The 22650-nt window shown below is 35.5% G+C and overlaps 1 protein-coding gene across 1 annotated transcript in view; it reads right to left on the reverse strand.

Moving 5' to 3' along the window:
- MYCBP2 (MYC binding protein 2) overlaps positions 1-22650 on the reverse strand; it is a 262011-nt gene that overhangs the window by 123004 nt on the left and 116357 nt on the right. The window contains 9 exon segments of the mRNA XM_055335749.1: positions 281-487; positions 2689-2880; positions 9110-9331; positions 12767-13041; positions 13626-13818; positions 15561-15657; positions 16904-16987; positions 18107-18241; positions 20047-20138. Of these exon segments, the coding sequence (XP_055191724.1) occupies positions 281-487; positions 2689-2880; positions 9110-9331; positions 12767-13041; positions 13626-13818; positions 15561-15657; positions 16904-16987; positions 18107-18241; positions 20047-20138 (1497 nt within the window).

Below are 22650 nucleotides of genomic sequence, written 5' to 3' on the forward strand. Positions count from 1 at the left end.
AGAAGTTATAATCAGGGGCTTAGCTATGTAATTTCTAATCTTTTCATTTAACATCTCCTCTGGAGAGGAGATGAAAGTGCAAAAAATACAAGGTAGAAGTGATCCAGAATGGCACATCAGCAATCATGCAAAACTGATCTCTTTGAATTTCTTTCATGTCTGCCATGACTAATGACTAATCAGCTACCTCTCAAAGATTTGGGCAGCCTTACTATGATAAAGGTAGGTTCTAACACACAACCCCACACAGCAAGATGAACATGATAAGAGTGGTACTTACATCATCAACCAAGACCTCTAACTCATATTCGTGAATTCCACCTCCTCCATAGACAGAAAAACCAACTACAACTATTCCAGGTTTGTCTACTGAAAAACAGATTGCATCAGGGGACCCATTCCCAGTGTTCCAACTTCTTCCCTGACTTGTTTTTGTGAATCGGTTAGCACTGGCTTTAACAGAATGGAGAGAATTAAGTCCATCAACCTGGGAAAAACAAAAGCAATTACACATCAGTAGTCTGTACCTGAGCGTTAATAATAAACCTTTAACAAAACTACTCCCAAATTTCTAAGAAGTCCAAAAAGTAACCTACATTTAAAGAGTGTCTGTCAACCCTCCCAAACGTATATGCTACAGAGATTACCCAGCAATAAAACCAGATTTTATCATTCTAAAATCACAGAATCAGTATCACTTGACAGTATTTTCTCCTCTTAGTCATAGCAAACAATATGTTTCACTTAATCTATAATGTTAAAACTATAAACTTGTAAGTTACTGCAGTCGTAACATATTAATGAATACATCACAAACTTTGAAAAAAGATACCAAAATTTCACCAACATGCTATGGACCAACAGTTTTCCATCACTGTGACACAGAGCTCTAGGAATTTCAGAGATGGGTGGTCAAGAAAGAGGTGGAATCAAGTTTCCCCTCTGCAGTCAGACTATCCCTTCCCTTACCTGTAACTTTCCTGAGACTTCAATTGCAGAAAATGTTCTGTGTCTTAAGTCTGAATAACCTGGCATTCAATATCTGAATATGTATACACAAGTACAATCCCACTAATTACAGCCTCATTAGAGAGGATCGGTGAACTTATTTTGGCTTCAAACCATTTTTTAATTATAGAGCCTGCTTTTGATCTAAGTTGGCTGCAAGAAATTGGAAGACTGATAAGAGGAAGAAAACTGAAGTTTATGATTCTAGCAAGAATTTCAAACTGCTCTGTGAAGTAATATTGGCTGTCTAAGCTGGGATTTTTGGAGCCTTCCAAGGTGGTATATTAAGTACCTGCAATTTGGGAAATTCTTTTCCATTAAAAAAAGTTAAGTTCACAGGGGAAAACTAGATAGTAACCTTCTGAGGGGGACTAATGCATTACAAACTCTATCTTCCAGGATCTGGTACAGAAGGGAAGTATATTATAGGTTGAATGACTAAGTGAAAAAACAAAAACTAAAATAAAACAAATTAAAGTTTTCTGACAAAGCCTTCAATGATCTCCTACACCAAAGTCAAAGCTAACAAAGAAATGAAGGAAATGCTTCCCAGGGAGAAATATTAAAATATGCACAGGTGCATGTAATCATTCAGAAATCCTAGAGGCTAAACTGTCATTATGAATCAGTAATGAGTATAGACTGGATGGATGAATTTGGCATAGATTCTAAAATAAATCTATAAGTAAGAAAAAGTAAAGGTTAGGAATTATAAAAGAGAGAAAAGATGTTATTTGGCAGCTGAATACATGCTAGCTATTAAACATTTATTTAAGTGATATATTTCACATTATGACATGATTTTTCAAAACCAAATTTCTGTCTGCTTTTTGCAGAAAAAATTAGAAAAAATTCACTAAATTCAGTCAAAACATTTAGATAAATTGTACAACAGAGTGAGTAGGGCAGTGAAATGGTTAAAAATATTACTTTAAAAAATATAAAATCACTTTAACCATTTCAAAGTAGTTTTCTCAAACACAATAATATTTGATCCTTTTAAAATTCTGTGAGGCAGCCTGGGTGGCTCAGCGCTTAGCATTGCCTTCAGCCCAGGTCATGATCCTGGAGTCCCAGGATGGAGTCCCATGTCAGGCTCCCTGCATGGAACCTGCTTCTCCCTCTGCCTGTGTCTCTGCCTCTCTCTCTGTGTGTCTCTCATGAATAAATAAATACATAATCTTTAAAAATATTAAATAAAATTTTTTGTTAATGGCTGTATACCAATGTGAGTACTTAATGTCAATTTTGCATATGTTATTTGTCTAGTGTCAGTCAAGTAGGCAATACCAAAGGTTTAAACCTCTTTACCTTCTCCACAGCATGTGTTCACTATTAGTAGCCCCATTTCTATTACTCATTACTTAGCAATGTGAATGATTTTTGCTTCTGTTGGGACATAGTAGTGAGGGTGTGCAGTGGAGCATATTAGTGGAAAACATACAGTTTGTATTACTGTGTCATCCTGGGTAAACATGAGAGAGGGAGCAAGCAAGAGCAGAGAAGAGGCATAAGGAAGGGAAAACCAAACAATTTAGCTTGAAGGTTTTGTTTTGTTTTAAAGAAAAATAATACAAATGGGATTAAATTAGTTTCTACAAAGTCAAAATATATGAAAAAATAAACAATTTGGAAAGTTTAAACATGTGCTTATTATCCAGTCTCAAAATATAACACTACCTCAGATCCCAGGGCTGATGCTGTCAGTTCACTGACAATACTGGCCAGCAATCCACAGGTGTTGGAAACCAGGTGGGAGGAGAAGAGCTCATTTTCTCTCCTCAAACTGTTCCTGACTGGGAGCACAACAATAACCAGCATTTTCTCCAGAACTTCACGGAAGCTTGTCATACCTGAGATATTCTCTTCACTCTATGATACATTAAAAAAAAAAAAAAGTTCCAAGATACTACACTTTATTTTACTTCACGTGAGTACTCAACTGCAAATCTTATCTTTCTAGATGACACCCTTAAAATTCAGGCTTGACTCTATGTCTATAAATCCATTCAGTTGTATGCGGAGCCACTTAATTTACTTTTTACTTAGAAGTTCTTTTTTCAATTATTCTGTGTATCATAAAAGTACATTTCTACAACATGTTTGGTTATTAGCTTTGAGTCATTTTCACTTATTCTCATTGTCTTATTTAACTTCTCAATAACAATTGTATAACAGAAAAACACTCCTACCTAAAAAGTTCTTTTTATAGGACAAAATTCCAATTGAAGATAATTATTTCTGGTATTTTTAGAGGGAAAGCAATTAAGAGAAATAATCTGTACAAGTCTATTTTCTGGTAAAATTCCTTCTGGATATGCATGTAATAAAAATATGGAATTCTACTACAAATATTCTTGTGCAGTTTTATATTTTCTACCATACTTGATTTTCTAAGTGAAGATAAGAAATTTCGACCCCGGCAAGATGGCGGAAGAGCAGGGTCCCCAAATCACCTGTCCCCACCAAATTACCTAGATAACCTTCAAACCATCCTGAAAATTTACAAATTCGGCCTGAGATGTAAAGAGAGACCAGCTGGAACGCTGCAGTGAGAAGAGTCCGCGCTTCTATCAAGGTAGGAAGACGGGGAAAAAGAAATAAAGGAACAAAAGGCCTCCGAGGGGGAGGGGCCCCGCGAGGAGCCGGGCTGAGGCCGGGGCGAGTGTCCCCAGGACAGGAGAGCCCCGTCCCGGAGGAGCAGGAGCTGCACCAACCTTCCCGGGCGGAAAGGGGCTCGCAGGGAGTTGGAGCAGGACCCAGGAGGGCGGGGATGCCCTCGGGCTCCCGGGGACACTAACAGACCCCTGCGAGCGCAGGAGAGTGCTCCGAGCTCCCTAAGGGCTGCAGCGCGCACGGCGGGACCGACCGGAGCAGCTCGGAGGGGCTCGGGAGCGGCTCCAGGGAGGGAGCTGCAGGGCGGGAGCGCGAATCCACCAGCGCAGGCCCCGGAGCACAGGGCGCCTGGACACAGCCCAGGATCCGGCCTCCCCCGGGACAGGCAGAGGCCGGGAGGGCCCGAGACAGCGAGGACGCTCCTGCCCCGAGCTGAGCAGATCAGCGGCCCCGCCCCGGAGCCTCCAGGCCCTGAAGACGGAGAACCGAGAGCCCCGAGCCCGTAGTTCCTGCGGAGGCTGAATCCAGGCTTCCAGAGTTGCCATAGCAACTGCTGCTGTTCCTCCTGCGGCCCCACGGGGTAAACAACCCCCGCTGAGCCCGGCAGCAGGCAGGGGCAGAGCAGCTCCCCCAAGTGCTAACACCTGAGAATCAGCACAGCAGGCCCCTCCCCCAGAAGACCAGCTGGACGGACCAGTGATACTCCCCCGTGCTCCAATACAACTTGTTTTTGGCCACTCTGCACTGAGCAAAATGACTAGAAGGAAAACCTCACCTCAAAAGAAAGAATCAGAAACAGTCCTTTCTCCCACAGAGTTACAAAATCTGGATTATAATTCAATGTCTATTATAATTCAATGTCAGAATTCATTGCCAATTCAGAAGCACTATTCTACAGCTACTGGTGGCTCTAGAAAAAAGCATTAAGGACTCACGAGACTTCATGACTGCAGAATTTAGATCCAATCAGGCAGAAATTAAAAATCAATTGAATGAGATGCAATCCAAACTAGAAGTCCTAACGACGAGGGTTAACGAGGTGGAAGAACGAGTGAGTGACATAGAAGACAAGTTAATGGCAAAGAGGGAAACTGAGGAAAAAAGAGACAATCAATTAAGGGACCATGAAGACAGATTAAGGCAAATAAATGACAGTCTGAGGAAGAAAAACCTACGTTTAATTGGGGTTCCCGAGGGCGCCGAAAGGGACAGAGGGCCAGAATATGTATTTGAACAAATCCTAGCTGAAAACTTTCCCAATCTGGGAAGGGAAACAGGCATTCAGATCCAGGAAATAGAGAGATCCCCCCCTAAAATCAATAAAAACCGTTCAACACCTCGACATCTAATAGTGAAGCTTGCAAATTCCAAAGATAAAGAGAAGATCCTTAAAGCAGCAAGAGACAAGAAGTCCCTGACTTTCATGGGGAGGAATATTAGGGTAACAGCAGACCTCTCCACAGAGACCTGGCAGGCCAGAAAGGGCTGGCAGGATATATTCAGGGTCCTAAATGAGAAGAACATGCAACCAAGAATACTTTATCCAGCAAGGCTCTCATTCAAAATGGAAGGAGAGATAAAGAGCTTCCAAGACAGGCAGGAACTGAAAGAATATGTGACCTCCAAACCAGCTCTGCAAGAAATTTTAAGGGGGACTCTTAAAACTCCCCTTTAAGAAGAAGTTCAAATAACTCTGAACGTGAATGGGCTTAATGACCCCATCAAAAGGCACAGAGTTTCAGACTGGATAAAAAAACAGGACCCATCTATTTGCTGTCTACAAGAGTCTCATTTTAGACAGAAGGACACCTACAACCTGAAAATAAAAGGTTGGAGAACCATTTACCATTCAAATGGTTCTCAAAATATACCCTAAAAACTACAGAACACTTCTGAAAGAAATTGAGGAAGACACAAAGAGATGGAAAAATATTCCATGCTCATGGATTGGCAGAATTAATATTGTGAAAATGTCAATGTTACCCAGGGCAATTTACACGTATAATGCAATCCCTATCAAAATACCATGGACTTTCTTCAGAGACTTAGAACAAATTATTTTAAGATTTGTATGGAATCAGAAAAGACCCCAAACAGCCAGGGGAATTTTAAAAAAAGAAAACCATATCTGGGGGCATCACAATGCCAGATTTCAGGTTGTACTACAAAGCTGTGTTCATCAAGACAGTGTGGTACTGGCACAAAAACAGACACATAGATCAATGGAACAGAACAGAGAACCCAGAAGTGGACCCTGAACTTTATGCTCAACTAATATACGATAAAGGAGGAAAGACGATTCACTGGAAGAAAGACAGTCTCTTCAATAAATGGTGCTGGGAAAATTGGACATCCACATGCAGAAGAATGAAACTGGACCACTCTTGCACCATACACAAAGATAAACTCAAAATAGATGAAAGATCTAAATGTGAGACAAGATTCCATCAAAATCCCAGAGGAGAACTCAGGCAACACCCTTTTTGAACTTGGCCACAGTAACCGGAGAAGGACAAACAGTGTATGTTCTCATTCATTTGGGGAATATGAATAATAGCGAAAGGGAATATAAGGGAAGGGAGAAGAAATGTGTGAGAAATATCAGAAAGGGAGACAGAACATAAAGACTTCTAACTCTGGGAAATGAACTAGGGGTGGTGGAGGGGGAGGAGGGTGGGGGGTGGGGGTGAATGGGTGATGGGCACTGAGGGGTACACTTGACAGGATGAGCACTGGGTGTTATTCTGTATGTTGGTAAATTGAACACCAATAAAAATTAATTTATAAAAAAAAAAAAAAGAAATTTCGACCCCTACCTATGGAAAATTTTCAAGATAAGAAATTATAAAGTCTCATTAAAGACCAAGGGGAAAATACATTTTTCCCCCAGAAACAAGAAAGGATGAGTAATTGATATCCAGCATGAACACTAGTTATCTTTTTTTTTTTTTTTCCATCCTTGATATCTGTTAGCCCCCTATGGACAGGGAGCAAAATGCATCTGATTTCCTGAGGGCGCCAATTGTGAGCAATGACCTTACAATTTTTTTGTGGACTAGCAAATCAAACAATTTGGGATTTAGTTCTAATTTCTTCATAGTGCCTCAACTTCTGCAAAATCAACTTCTGCAAAATAGCATATAATTCTATGATTCTGTTATCAAAATCACCTGGTTGCCCCGAGTAGGCAAGTTCCTCCACAATACTTACATATCAGACTGCTGTATGAGATGTAACATATGTAACAAATTCAACAGATTTCACTGTCATAAAAATCTCAAGGTAGAAGAGAGTCTTTAACCAGTCTTCCCAAGACAAATCAAATATGTAATTGAGTGAACATTCAATCCACGACAGAAAATTAAGTAACTTTTAAGTTAAAATCATCATGAACATTATTATACATCTTTCTTAATGTACAATCTTAGGCTGAACAAAAAGTCACTTAGAGATAATCTTCCAACTTTAAATTATTTCTATTACCATTTGAATAAGATTACCATAACACATCAATTTCTTCTGTAATTAATTTTCCTGGCTTTAAAATAAACAATTCTTGATTTTGTTAAAATTATAATTCTTCTACCCTTTATATCACTTTGATTCTCCAGAAACTTTATTTTTTGGAACTTCTCAGAAAATCTGTTTTGGATGAAACTCAATCCCCAATTGTACTCCATAATCAATAGTCTTGGAAAGGTTTTATTAAGGGGATGAGTGCAGTGTTATTTATTTAGTTATACTCACTTTGTTTCTAATTAGTAACTAACAGGATTAATACAAGAAGCTTTCCATATAATCTCAAAATGGAGTTAATAGTGTCGTTTTAGTTGAAGAATCAAGAAAAAATATATGTATATATACATGTATGCAAATCATTAGCCACTTATATTTTAGAAAAAGGAATTCATTCACCAGTGGTGGGGAATGCAAGCTGACACTAGCTTTCTGGAGAGCATTTTGGTAATTTGTAGCAAAGCCTTGAGGTATTTTCCTTTTACTTAGGAATTTTTTCACTCCTGATGATTTAATCTGGAAAAATCATCATGAATATGCATAAAAATATAGTCAATGATATTTTCAGAAACATGGTTAAAATCCTAACATTCTGGGAAAAATCTAAATATAAAGATTAAATTATGCTATGCACAAATGGTAGAATCCTGTAATACCTACTAAGAGAAGGATACATAGTATCTTCATAAAATATTAACAAAGAAATACAAATATACTATTAATTATTAATAATTACCAAATGTTTATAGTTCTGAAAATTCTTAAATATTTTTAAATTTTACTATACTTTTAAGGAAAACACTGCAACACTAAAGTGAATTCCAAAAGAAAAACCCATAACTTTATCACCTAAGCATTATTTTCACTTCTCAGTATTCTCTTTCAAAGTATGTATTACATAAATATTACAAAATAAATACACCTTTTGCAGACATAGTTTACACAGTCATCATAGTATACCACAGTCATACCAAAGTATATATACTTTAGTTTCTGATTTTCTAATTTAAAAATGTAAAACATCTTTTTTTTTTTTTTTTTGAAGATTTTACTATTTGAGAAAGCACAGGGGTGGGGGGAGAGGGAGGAAGGGGCTCCTCAGAGTCTCACCAGTTTAGGACTTCATAAGAGAAGAAAATTAATTTTTTCCTAATTTTTTACAAATAAATCAGTACCTCAATTCATTCACATTTAATTTCTAGTAAGGCTGAAATTCTTCCCATGCTGCCTTACTCTCTAAAGTCCCTCTTATATTTACCCTTATTATTTCTATGGTAATTCTACAAAGGTATTATATTAATTGCAAATTTTCTTCCCATTCTACTACTGTCCTTCATTCTATATGTCACATTTTTCTCATAATTTGTGTTGCTTCAGTCAACAGAAAATTGCTACTGTACAATAATTAGGATAACTAATGTACGTATTTTACTGCTTCTTTTTGGCTTTCATTTTAAAGAGTACTTCTCATCAACCTGACAGTGTTATATATGGTTTTCTTGTATATTTAATTTTTCTCTATAGTGCTTTCTAATAAACCAGAAACAGTTGGTACTGTGACTACTGTTTTAGAATATTTATTTTAACACACTAACATGTTACGGAAAAAGTTTCAAAAGTTGATTTGTTTCCCTGGAATTCTATCTTGGCAATCTAAAATATTAGAATATAGAAGTTGGCTTATAGTATATGCGACTTTCAATGGTTTGGCAAATAACAAATATATGGGAATTCATAACTCTCAAATTTTTTTATAGGTTAGGTTTCATTCAAAATTAAAAGAATTAGAGAAAAAATTGAGGATTTATAGGTAAACATGAGAAAATTTTCCCCCTGAATTTTAGCTCTTCTTATGAAACACATAGTTATTTGGTAAATACCAATATTGAAGAATAAGCACCAACTTAAATAGGCCCTCATTTGTGGTTTTATTGCTTCGGTATAAAAGATACTTCAGTAAAACACCTACCTGGCTGAGTTTTTCCATATGTGATACCAAAAGGGGAAACCGGTGAACTAGTGTTGAATCATTCTCTGTGCTAACTTGTTTAACAATTGATCGTAGTAGTACCTCTCCATCATATGCAATAGGGAAGATAGAAGTCAGTTTAACAGAAGTGTGGCACAGAGCTGACATAACAGCTGCAAGCAATCGGCTACTTGAGGTCTTGAAGTTTGCTTCTTGGATATCCTTTTAAAAACAGAAATATGCACCACCAAAGAAATATGGCATCAGTATAATCCATATTTTAGGTTATACAAAAGGTAAACAACCTTTAAAATTATACCAAAATTTTATAGCATTAATGGTTGTTATGGAATTTAATTATATCAATACTTTTAAACACAATTGTTTAAGTGACTACCCAATGAAGATGGAGAATTAAATATTGTCAAGAAAAATCAGTCTCCTATTCTTCAATCAACAACTTTATATATCCCTAGAATCACAGTCCTCTTTAACACTACGCTCAATGAACAACATTGAAAAGCCCCAATCGGTATATATCTAAGTCATGTCCAACGAAACAAGCACTGAAACTACTTTCTTCAAATAATAACTGATTTAAATTGTAATTCTGTGCTACTATAACATTTCACTAATGTTAATGCACATAATGAATAGCTACTATAATAAACATCTCATGAAGGTCACAAAATTATGTCATCACGTTTTATGGTTTATTCAGAAAAATGAATAGCATACTTATAAAACTTCTAATTTGAGAGAGAGAGAGAGAAAGAGAGAGCAAGCGAGCAGGAGCAGGAGAAGCAGGGAGAAGCAAGGGAGAAGGAGAAGCAGACTCCCTGCTGTGCAGGGAGCCCCATGCAGGACTTGATCCCGGGACTCTGAGATCCAAACCTGAGCTGAAGGCAGATGCTTAACAGACAGAGCCACTCAAGCACCCTAGATTCTTAACAAAATTTATCAAGTTAGGATATCCTAAATCACAAAAACCGTGTACACACAGTTCATCAAACATCTGTGTTACAAATCCAGGCTAAAAGTAACATCCTATATGTTAAACCAACATTTGTTAAAGTTAAGTCTGTCTATAACCTGCTCAGTGGCAAAGAAAACAGCCATATGAGAATGGACAGGTTGAGAGTAAGTTGTGCATGTTTCCAGACAATAATCTTGCCCCAGGAAACTGGTAAAATACACTACTCTGTTGTAAAACATGGATGAACCTGGAGGACATTATAATGAGGGCAATAAGCCACTCACAAACAGACAAAATATTGCACGATTCCACTTATATGAGGTATCTAAAATAGTCAAACTCACAGAAGCAGAGAATAGAATGGTTGGGACGAGGGGGAAAGGGGGAGTTGGATGTTAAATGGGTATAAAGTTTCAGTTATGAAAGATAAGTAAGCACTAGTGATCTGCTGTACAACACTGTACCTGTACTTAACAATATATTATATGCTCAAAATGTGTTAAGGGATAGCTCTCACGTTAAGTGTTTTTGCCACAATGAAATACATTTTTTTACACCAAGAATAAATTCAGTATGTAAATAGCTTTACAAATAGTAATAATAAAATAAAAACAAAGTTGCCTACCCAGATGTCATCACTGAAATATCTTTCAAATAGGCTAGGATGCTTTGGTGATGACAATGAACTTTCTTAGGGGGGAGAAGGGCCAGAACTTCCACTACAATGCTGAACATAAGTGGTGAGAACGGTCACCTTGTGCCTCGTTCCTGAACTTAGGGAAATATTGAATATTTCATCATTAAGTATGAGAGTAATTACAGATTTTTTAATTTATATTTTTCTTTTATCCTTTATAATCCTAGATTGAAGAAGTTTCCTTAAATCCTAGTTTGCTGAGTTTTCATCACCAAAAAAAGTGCTGATTTTGTAAAAACAAAATTTTCATTATCTATTGAGAAGATTATACCATTTCCCTCGTTTATTCAGTTAATATGATTAATTACTTTGATTTTTGGACACTAAACTAACCTTGCATTTCTAAGAAAAACCCTACTGGGTATGACATATTTTTTATATGACTGGATTTGATTTGATGATGTTATTACGAGATTTTATATCTATGTTTGAGTAATGATTGTACTAACTTTTTCTTTTAAAGCCTTAGTCAGGTTTTGGTATCAGGATAAGGCTTACTTGACAAGGCTAGTTGGGAAAGGTCTCCTATATTTTCTGAAAGAATCTGTAAAAGATTGATGTTATTTCTTTCTTATAAGTTTAATAGAATTCACCAATGACAGTTTTCTGGGTTGGGAGTTTTCTTTGTGGGAAAGTTTTTGATAATGAAGTCAATTTTTTAATGGATATAAGGAAATTCAGATTTTTCTATATCTTATTGTGCTAGTTTTGCTTAAGATGTGTTTTTCAAGACATTTGGTCTATTTTAACTGAAGTTACAAGTTACTAACAGAAAGCTGTTTATAATATTCCCTTATCATTTTAACGTTGTTGGATCTACAGAGATGTTCCCTGTTTTCAATGCTGTTCATGGTAGTGTATGTTTTTTCTTTATCTCTTGTCTCTAATCAGACTTGGTTTTAATTTCAAAGAACCAACTCTCGACTTTGTCAATTTTCTCTATTTTTACTTTACTGGATTCTGCTCTTTATTATTTTCTTCCTACTTTGGATCTGCTAATTCTTTCTGATTTATTTAGGTGAAACGTAGATCACTGATTTTAAACTTTTTTCATTGCTATTAAAAGCACAAACTTTTCAAGCAATGCTTTAGCTACATCTCACAAATTTTGATATTATGCTTTTATCTTTCAGTGTAAAATAGTTTCCAATTTCCTATGGATTTCTATGTTGACTCATTGATTACTTAGAAGTGTTATCTATTTTCCACATATTCACTGCCTTTCTCAATATATTTTGCTATTGCTTTATTTAGTTCTGTTGTGGTCTGAAACTCTTTAATCTTTTGAAATTTACTAAGACTTGTTTTATGGCCTAGCATATGATCTACCTTTTTGATGAAAATAACATGTATTCTGCACTTGAACATTCTGTTTTATAACTGTCAGTGAAGTCAACGTGGTTGACGGTGTTGTTCAGATCTTCTGAATTTTTGGTCTACTTGTTCTATTAATTACTGAAAGAAGAGCACTGAAGTCTCCTAGTATCATTGTGAATTTGTCTATTTCTCCCTCTAATTCTGTCAGTTTTTTGCCTCAAGTATTTTGAAACTGATTTGGAGCATACGCATTTATGAGGCTTGCAGTTTACTCATAAATGAATGATGTTATTAGCAAGCAAGTTCACTCATAGCTCTCCCTCTTGACCATTCTGCAGATATGGGGGCGGCAGGAGCTGTGTTTCTGGTGCTAATCTTGCTCTTACATCCTCACTCACAGTTGTTCTTGTTCTCTTACATACACATGCCCACCCACAAATTCAAAGAGCAAAATCAGCAGCTGCACAATGTGCCTGCCACTTTTATAACTAAAAATGGTAAATGAAGCAGAAAAAAAAATATACTTCAACTTCGTTGTTTAAGTCACACATACCAAGCCAATGTCCTAATTTACCTTTTATAAAATTAAGAAGATTGAGGCTACAGCATTTTCTTGAAGAATATTAAGTAATATATTTTCAACGAACATTTTACAAACTTAAATTACCTGATCCAAACAATTCAGCAGATCACAAAGGCAAGCCCACTGTAAGGCAGGAGTTGGGTAGAAAGAATGAAAACAGGCAGTAAAGGTATTATGACACTCCTGAAGAACAGCTTCTAGGAGACTCAAAGGTTGACTGAGATATCCTTGAGGATCATTATCCAACTTCACCATGCAGTGATCGACTCCTTCTGATAAAATTTTTCTTAACAAAGTTCGGGTTTTTCCAATACATTCTGCTAATTTGCTAGTTTCTTCCACAACTGCTTTTCCTGTAGCTTTGTGGGAACAAAGCAGATTGCTAATTAACTAGAGTAATAATAAATATGCAATAATAAATATGCAATATAAAGTATTTTTACTAGATTAAAATAAATATTCAAGTAATTTCTTATACAGCTAAAGATCACAAATACTCATAACCTAGAGATGAAACAATTTAGAGATTAAATGAGGTCCAAAATTATTTCTTTTAAAAATCTAAGTAGGGCAAAACCAAAAAAATAAAAAAAAAACCCACAACCAAAACCAAACCAAAACAAAAACCCCCAAAACATTGGTTTCAGTACTTAAGTTCAAATGAGTTGTTCAAAAAATTTCTATTTGATAAAATCTGCTGAAAATATTTCATATTATAGTTATGCTTTAGCCTAACATAACTTTTTGTTAACAACATAACACGCAATCTGTTTTATTCTTTGTAAGTAAATACATAAAGGTCATGGCAAGCTGACTTTCTCCCCTCCTTTTGGCAGAAAATTAAAGGCAGGTGGGGATCTTAAACTCTTGGTTATCCCTATATAGACTTTCCCAATGTGTCAAATATTTTCTCCCTAAAGTAATTTAAAAACATGCTTTATACCTGATACTGGATAAATTTCACAGGTATAGACACGCAATAACCTCAGACAACAGGTACCCACAAAGCGCAGCCTTTCTAGATCTAGAAGTGTAGCTGTGAATTGGAATCCTTTTAATCCTCTAAGTTCTTCAACTCCTAAGACCAAGGTGGTCCAGCTCCAGTGAAGAATACTCAACAATGACTCAAAACATTCCTAATCCAGAATATGAAAAAACAGATAACAATTAGTTCAAATCATACCATAGGTTCAATCAAATGGAAAAACAACATTCAACTTCAAGACTTTATTTGAACTTCTTTACTGAGTTTTGATTAGCCCAAATAATGGATATTCTATTAGTTCATTTATCAAATTACCATGAGGAGTATCTCTGAAGCTTGACAAAAAAGGTAGGTAGTCATGTATAAAAACAACATCCTATAGTATTTGCCTATTTATTTTTATAAAGATTCATTTATTTATTTGAGAGAGAGAAAGAGTGTGCGAGCAAGTGGGGCTGGGGGAGAGGAAGAGAATCTCAAGCAGATTCTACATTTAGCATGGAGCCCGATTCAGGGCTGGATCTCATGACCTGTGAGATTATGACCTGAGCTGAAACCAAGAACCAGAGGTTTAAACAAAAGAGCCACTCAGGTGTTCCAATATTTGCCTATCTAAAAATAAAATTTTTAAGTTTTTCTGCTACCAATCTATATAATTTATCATGTAAGTAAGCAAGGGAAAAATTAAAAACATTTACTGGAAAGCAAAATTAAACTCTACCCTGTTACCACAGTATTATATAGGTAAGTCAAAAGTATTTAAAAACACTTTAATAATTTTTAATATAATAAAGTGTTTTACTTAGTATTAGGTATCAGTGACAGTACAAATAACTTATTTTATGTCTACATATTAAGTTTTACCATACAGACTATAGCCAACCTTTGATAAACAAGTTAATAGGTGATAAAAATACTAGATGATTGCAAAGCAAAGCAATCATTCCCTAATAACTACTAAATTCCAGTCCTCTGATATAGTAACACCAAGAGTAAGAGTTTACAGTTAAGCTTTTTAAAGAAATAGTTTCATGTATTTTTTTTTAATTTATGATAGTCAGAGAGAGAGAGAGAGAGAGAGAGAGAGAGAGAGAGAGAGAGAGAGAGGCAGAGACACAGGCAGAGGGAGAAGCAGGTTCTATGCACCGGAAGCCCGACGTGGGATTCGATCCCGGGTCTCCAGGATCGCGCCCTGGGCCAAAGGCAGGCACCAAACCGCGGCACCACCCAGGGATCCCAGTTTCATGTATTTCTTATATAAAGATAACAATTGCCTAACGACCACAAAACCACTTTCATAATTCATAATTCATAATTTCACAATTCATAAGGATGCTATCACACAGTTTATTCAGATAACTGGCATAAGAATGCTCAACTAAGAAATGAAAGAACAAGAACAAGAAGTTAACACAGACTTCCTGGGCAGACCATGATCTCTCAATTACATCATGTTGGCTTTCCATTCTATACTGGTAACACCAATAATGTAGCGTATCTTTAAATGTAGAATGTGGATGGTCAAGTAGTTCAAAAGAGTCCTTAGATAAACAACTCTTCTATTTAGTACCTCGAGCATTAGACTAGCACTTTTTATAGTATCAGCCTTAACTTTTTAACTCCTTCAGCATATGGATTCATACATGATTTACTAGAAAACCCACCAGTTACATCAGTTCATGCTAAAGTCCATGTTAAAGTCAGCCAACATTTCTATTTTCCCATCACTTAAAGGACATACTCTTTGGCCAGGGATATCAGTGCAGATACAAAAACAAATCTGAGTGCATAAAACCATGCTGAGATAAACTCTTAGAAGAGTGGCTAAATGTTAAAATTCAAAATGAAATGGAGCCCTGGACAAAAAACCTAAAATTTTAAAAAATGGCTTACCACTGAGACAGTTCTTGCAAAAGATCGCTTTAAAATGTGTACAGGTTCACTGGTTTGCTGTTTGCCTTTTGAGGCACTGCCATCACTGGTTGGAAGTCTGAAGGTAGTAGAGACACATAAATTTGTTGGAAAGTCCAACAACATTTTTCTTTTCAAACTATACAGTTTTGCAATAGCAAAATATGCTATTCAATATAGGTGCTATATTACTAAAATTATTCAACCAGTGTACCCAGGAGTAGCTCGAGCAACTTGCTATGTTTATAATGTCACATGTTACAAATATTAATTATAATAAATTGCATAAAAAACCCCAAAAATTTCTTGGGAAAAATGAGATTTATACCACTTAGATTCTCAAAGCAATTAGTAGGGAAGAGAGACATGAGAGATAGTCACTATTCTAGAGGTATTTCTTTAGAATTTTACTACTCATAGAATGACATTTTTTAGTAAGGGTTTATATCTATTTGAATTCTTCATTCTAAATATTATTGCAGTAATCTACTAGAAATAGATGGACACATAGTCATATGCTTCCATAAATGTCTCAAATTACCATGTCTTTCATTACCATGAAGTAATTAAAATTCTTAAATAACATTATTAACATAATAAATATCACTTGGACAAGTTATTATTTGATAGTTCAATTAAAGGAAAAAATGTTCAGCAGTAAAGGATTTTCTCTGCTTTTTTAAAGATGTATTTATTTATTTTAGAGTGAGAGAGAGTAAGAGAGAGTAAGTTGCAGGGAGGGGAAAGAGAGAGGGAGAGAGAGTTACAAGTAGACTCAGTGCAGAGCGTAGATCCCGACACAAGGCTTGATCCTACTACCCTGAGATCAGGACCTGAGCCAACACCAAGAACTGGATGCTCAATTGACTGTGCCAACCAAGTGCCCCTCAGCAGTAAGGGATTTTCTAATTCATTCCATCATAGCACGAACAGGAAACATAAGACTTCAGTAAATCAATCAGGACTGCATCTAATGTCCCCACCTAACACTCCAAATTCATTGTTCTAACACATATTTTTGTTACTTTATAATATTCTGAATTGGGTATGAAAATCCACAAATTGAAAAATAAGTTATTAAAATACTGTTAATGGTATAATACAATCTGAGTCATGAGGTAAAATTTAAAGTTAAGCTTGATGTAGAAAATGTTTTAAAATATGTGAAATATTAAATGTTTTCGTTAGTAGTAGCTATATTTCTACTGGTATATTATAACTTGCTGAATGCTTCAAATAATTTCTCTCATGTCATATTTTATAGTATCCTAGCTCATTAAACAAAGGAATAAATCATATTAATTTACTGTAAATATGCTAAATACCTGTATAATAATTGAGGTATCTGACCAGCATTAACATCTGTACCATTATTTGATTTCTTTGAACTCTTAAATTGGAAAACCACCCTAAGAAGAGAAAAAATAACAATGATACCAAAAAAACATGATTCAAGATCTATGAAAAAAAATAAGAAATTTGACAATCACATTTTCAAATCCTATGTACAAGAACTGAGATTCATTCTTTAAGGAAAAACACAAATAAAAAGGAATTGTTTTTATTTTGTTCAAACTCTCAATGGCTTAATGAATAAAATGAAGGAATTAAGCCTTATCAAGAACTCCTGGATAAGCTGCAGTTCTGCCCCTCTCTCATCCCCACAGCTCAACTTTAACTAGAACTATAAGATTTTAACAAAATATTTCATCTTACAGTTTAAACTCTGCTCAACCATACACATGGTAAGCTTTAGCTTCAAAATGCTGGGATATTCCAAAGCTCAGTGAACTGCATGTGGAATCACACAGTCCAGAATCAAAAGCAGTCTCCCCAGTGCTAGGACACAGTCTTAGAGTAAGTTTGAAAGCAATATTTTACAGCAGGTTTAATTTTTCTACAGCGTTCTACTTGAACATTCAGGAACAGAGTTTCCCTCATTAATGAGTCTGATCTGGTTTTGGTAAGCTTTGTTATGAAATGAACTATTTGAAATATATTATTACATGACTTATACTCATTTCAAATAGTTTATGCTCAAGGAAAGTAAGGAGTAAATTGAATTTCTCTTCTAAATGATGGCCCTTTCAAATACACGAATCCAGAGTACTGAGAATAAAGGCTGGACTTAGAGTCAAGAGGTTCCAGGTCCAGATTTCATTCCCCCACACAGCAGTGATATGATGTGCAGCAAATCACTTTACCCTCCTGTCTCTATTCCTGAGTGGAAAATGGAACTAAGAAAGCCTCACAAAATTGCTGAGGGCATCAAATGAGAATATAGATGTGAACAACGTAACACCCAGAAATTCATACAAATGACAAACTGCAAGAGCAAAGAACAGCAGTCTCTCATTGTTTTGTCTAGACCTTCATTTGTCATGAGACTGCATAAATTTAATATTTGGCAGTCATAGTACATTCTAGACTGACATTTTTATCTTCCTGAAAGATCTCTGAGCTTCTAAAATAATATTCTACTATTAAAAATAAGAGTTGCTTTAGTAATACTTAAACATTTTGCTTACCCATCATCTGTGGTAATAGAAGCTTGTCCATGAGATCCACAGTCACTACTAGGTCCAGACACTCGAGCCCATGCTACATACCACCAACCAGCTTGCAAGAGAACTGGTTCATCAAACATCATTGCATATTTTTCTCTGACAGAAAAATTAGTGAGTCAAAGACAATGCCTTTGTACTTCTCTGTTTTATGTATTTATTTGTTTTAAATTATTTATAAACAAAATGTGAAAATCATTGTGTGAGATTCTTATTGAACATCATTAAAAACCTTCTATTTAAAAGTTTGAAAAAAATTTAAAAATTTGTGTTACAATTTGTGTCACAATTTGTGTCATGATGATGGCACTCTTCACCTTGAATTCTAAAATTTGCTTAAATGTTATAAAACTCTCATATTAAAATAACACAAAAATGTTTTTAAATTATTGTTAAAAAAACAAACACCCATTCCAGTTTAGTTGGAAAATGAAGATGCTGCCTAGATCACAGAATAGTTCTGAGGACTGAGAAAATTCAGATAAAGTATTTGGAGCTGTGCTTGTCACATAATAACCACACAAAAAATTTTTACTGAAACAGAAGGAGAGAAAAATCTTGTATACATATGGAGATCTGATAGATATACACAAGTTATAAAGTTTTAGGTAATAGAATATAGTGATTTTAGCTGGGATAGAGCAAAGAATTAAGGGAATTTGAGGATGGGAATAAATTCACACTGAAGAGGTACAAAAGTACAAAACAGGACTTGAAAATGACAAGATGTCCAGTTAGGTTAAAGTATGAAGACAGATTTAAAAATGTGGTAGGTAAAAAGTTAAAAAAGATGTTGTAAAACATCTTGTTGTAAAGTCCTTGGCTTTGTTAATAGAGAAATGAATAAAATCTAGATGATTCTCCATATGTGAAAACAGTATATTTTTGACTCATAATCATATGCTCAAATAGAAACACTAAATGATAATGGCATCTTAAGGCTTTGTTAAAAATTAATCGATTATTTCTCCTAAAATCTTTCTAATCTTCATTTGTATATTACATAGAAAATAACTAAAATAGTATCTCCTAATACTAATGAATGTTTATAGAGAAAAAAATAGTCAAAATTTTCTTTAGGTTTACTATTCCATTCTCAAAAGTATTTATGTTAAAAGCAAACTCAATGCCTTGCTACTATTTTCAGTAAACACACATTATCACTAGCAAAAAGCTTATGCATAACACACAAAGTTTTAATATAGTTATTACTGGGAAGTACAGTGTACTATTATTATTATATAAGGTTCAATTTATTTTTTCTCATCATAATATTCCCTAATTCAAATCACTAACTTGTCATAACATACTGTTGGAGATTATTCTTGGGATTACACAGAGAAGGCTGATAAAATCTAATTCTCTTCTTACTTTTAATGAAGCTTTATAAATAAACATTCAGATTCTGCTAACCTCCTAAGGGGTTTCAGTAAAAGCTGACCATCTACCGAAGTGTGTTATAACCAAGCACATACTATGGGCATGGTGTCAGGACACACAAGTGATCTGAATTATGGCCCTTTATGACTATTCGGTTCTGTATACATAGTGCTACAGGTAGTAAATAATTATATGAGATTACTAGAAAGCTAGCACAGTAGGTGTTCTCTAAGTGATGCATGAAAACCAAAGTGTACAAAATATACATATTTTTTCATCTTCAATGGAGAAACAATTTATCTTATAGACAAATATAGATACTATTAGTTTTAATGCAGCCCCGTTAATTGCAACACTAATTAAAAAAATTATTTTTTTAGTTGTATACTAATATACAACTTAATTTCTCAAGCATCTGGTCACAGATTATTTAAAACATCCTTTTTATGTCTCTTCACTTACTATGAATTTTTCATAGTAAGTGTATGAGGACTCAGAATTCTGAGTAATGAGGGAATCTTTACCTGGCAGCACAGTCATAAGCCAACACATCAGTCTCTGCAAGAAGGTCTCCATCAGTTTCATGATCTCCTCCATCAGGACCCAACTCGAACAGCTGGGGAAAGGAGAAAAACACATCATGTCAAATCATTCACTCATGCAAACCTGCTGAATAATATGTTTATAATTTTGATGTTTCCAATAATACGCTGGACACTGCAGAATGTAAAAACCAGAATGCCTGCTTTTTTAATGTTAAAAACACAAACCTATATATTTAAATTAAGAAACTATGGTCTATCTAAATCTGTTTTCCTTATTTATATATTTGTCTATTTATAGCAAATGCTCTAATTTGTTCTGTACCAAATATAAGTATCTGAAGGAGGTGAGAGAACTCAGTCAATGCATTTTATCTAAGTGAGCTTTCAAATGAGGAAGAATTTTGTTTCAACACTTATAAGCTGTGAGATCTGGGATCCAGTTTCTTCATCCATAAAAGAAAGATGACTACTAACAACGCCTACTTCATAGTAATTGTGAGAATTACATGAAGTAATACTTAATGAAACACTTAGAAAAATACCCAGAAATAAAGGCTACAAAAATGTTAGCTCTGGAGAGAGAGAGGAATAGCAGAAGATAAGGATCCTTAAAAACATAGGTAACAAAAAGTAGCTCAAAGAAATACAGCACAGGAAAAGGAGAGATGAAGAATATGAAAGAAAATGGTCATAAAACAAGAAGAGGACCAGACAGTCTGGGAAAAGGATAAGACAGAAGACATCAAAGAGGAAAAGTGATGAAATTAAGTGAAAATAAGGGAGAATTATCAGGAAGAGATCTTTTTTCTTTAAAAACGGACCAATACGTATAAAGACCCTTATTTCTCTGGAGAATTATAGTAGGTGAACTGCAAAAAAGGCAGATAAAACACTAAGGAGGAAGAGAAGGAAGCATTAAAATTTACTGGACTATTTCTATGTCAGATGTCTCATTTTTCCAGTTATATGCTAATGATTTGAAAATCTATCCCCAGCTCAGATCTTGTTCTTAACAGTCACTGCATTCCCTCACCCCTCACCAGTTGGATCTCACTAGTTCTAAAGGGACTCACTCCCCTTACCCCTGTTTGCACTGTTCTGATTAATGGGACTATCACTTACCTATTCACTCAGATAAAAAAACGGGGAATAATCCTTTTTTCTGTATCTTTCTGCCATTAGTACATCTATTCTACTGCTGTTACCAAAGCTTGTCAGTTCAAGCATGCTGTTACTAGCTAGAACTCATCAGTCTTATCTTTAATCTCTCTTTGCTCTGGTCCATATTCCATAAAACTGGGGGGTTTTGTTTTTAATGATCCTAGTACTCTTTTTAAAATGAATATCTGATTAGAATACTTCTTTAATTTACAATCCTTCAATGGTTTCTCATTTCCTTCTTTGTAACAAGACATAAAGGCCCTTAATGAGTTCCCCCTAACCTGGCTCCCCTGCTTATGTTCAACAAGTATTTCTCAACACATACTATGTGCCAGGCACAATTCTAGACAATACGCATACAGGTGTGAACACCACAACAAAAAAATGGGGGCTATTGGAAGTTAAGTTGTGGTAAGGCAGAGGATTTAGTTTTAAATAGGTTCACCAGAGAGTCAAGGCCTGAAGATAATGAGAAAGTGATCACACAGGTATTGAAGTAAAGCGCTGTAGTCAGACGGAGTAGCCAATGCAAAAGTCTTGAGGTTTGACTATGCCTGGCTTGTTTGTTCCTCAACCTAATATAAGGCAACACTATAGGAATCTGAACAGAAAGGAGTGGCATACTCTGGTGTACATTTTAAGAAAATCTCTGCTGTATTGAGAATAGATAAAAGGGGAACAAGGACAGAAGCGTAATACAAGTTGGGAGACTACCATTATAAATAAGGTGAAAATGGCTATGGTTTAGACCGACTTGGTACTAGGGACAGTTTTTAGAATTCATTAGATCCTGGATTTATTTCCAAAGTACAGCCAATAGTGTTTGCTGCTGAAGAGGATGTGGGGTGTGACAGAGGGAAGGCAATGATGACTCCAAGATTTTTGGCTTAAGTAGCTAGAAGAATAAAGTTAACTCTATTCTCAGTCAGTTAGCTGGGACAGGGAAAATATGAGAACAGCAGGTTTAGAAAGATCACCAGAAGCCTAGTGTTGAATATGTTATATCCGAAATGCCTATTAGCTATCCAAACGGAGAAGTGAAGTAGGCAGCTGTACATATGACTCTGGAGGTTTAGTAGTAAGAGGGAAAAGTGCTTAAAGCCATATGGCTGGACCACAATGGGGATAAGCAGACTTTTAAAAGTGTCCAAGAAGACTGAGTTCTGGCACTCCAACATGCAGAGGTTAGGAAGATGACTAATAGGCAACCTGAGACTTAGAAGAGCAGTCAGTGACACAGAAGGAAACCAAGTGTGGTGTCTAGGGAGTCAAATGAAGACAGTATTTAAAAGAATGGCTTCACAGGATTAAATTATGTCAACTGGTTAAAGAAGATGAAGACTGAGACTTGACCGCTGGCTTCAGCAATAGGAAGTCACTCACACCTTTGACAACAGCAGTTTTGGTAGGTTGGTGGGGCAC

This window comes from Nyctereutes procyonoides, unplaced genomic scaffold (genome assembly GCF_905146905.1).
Source record: "Nyctereutes procyonoides isolate TBG_1078 unplaced genomic scaffold, NYPRO_anot_genome, whole genome shotgun sequence".
In the NCBI taxonomy this organism is placed as follows: Eukaryota; Metazoa; Chordata; class Mammalia; order Carnivora; family Canidae; genus Nyctereutes; species Nyctereutes procyonoides.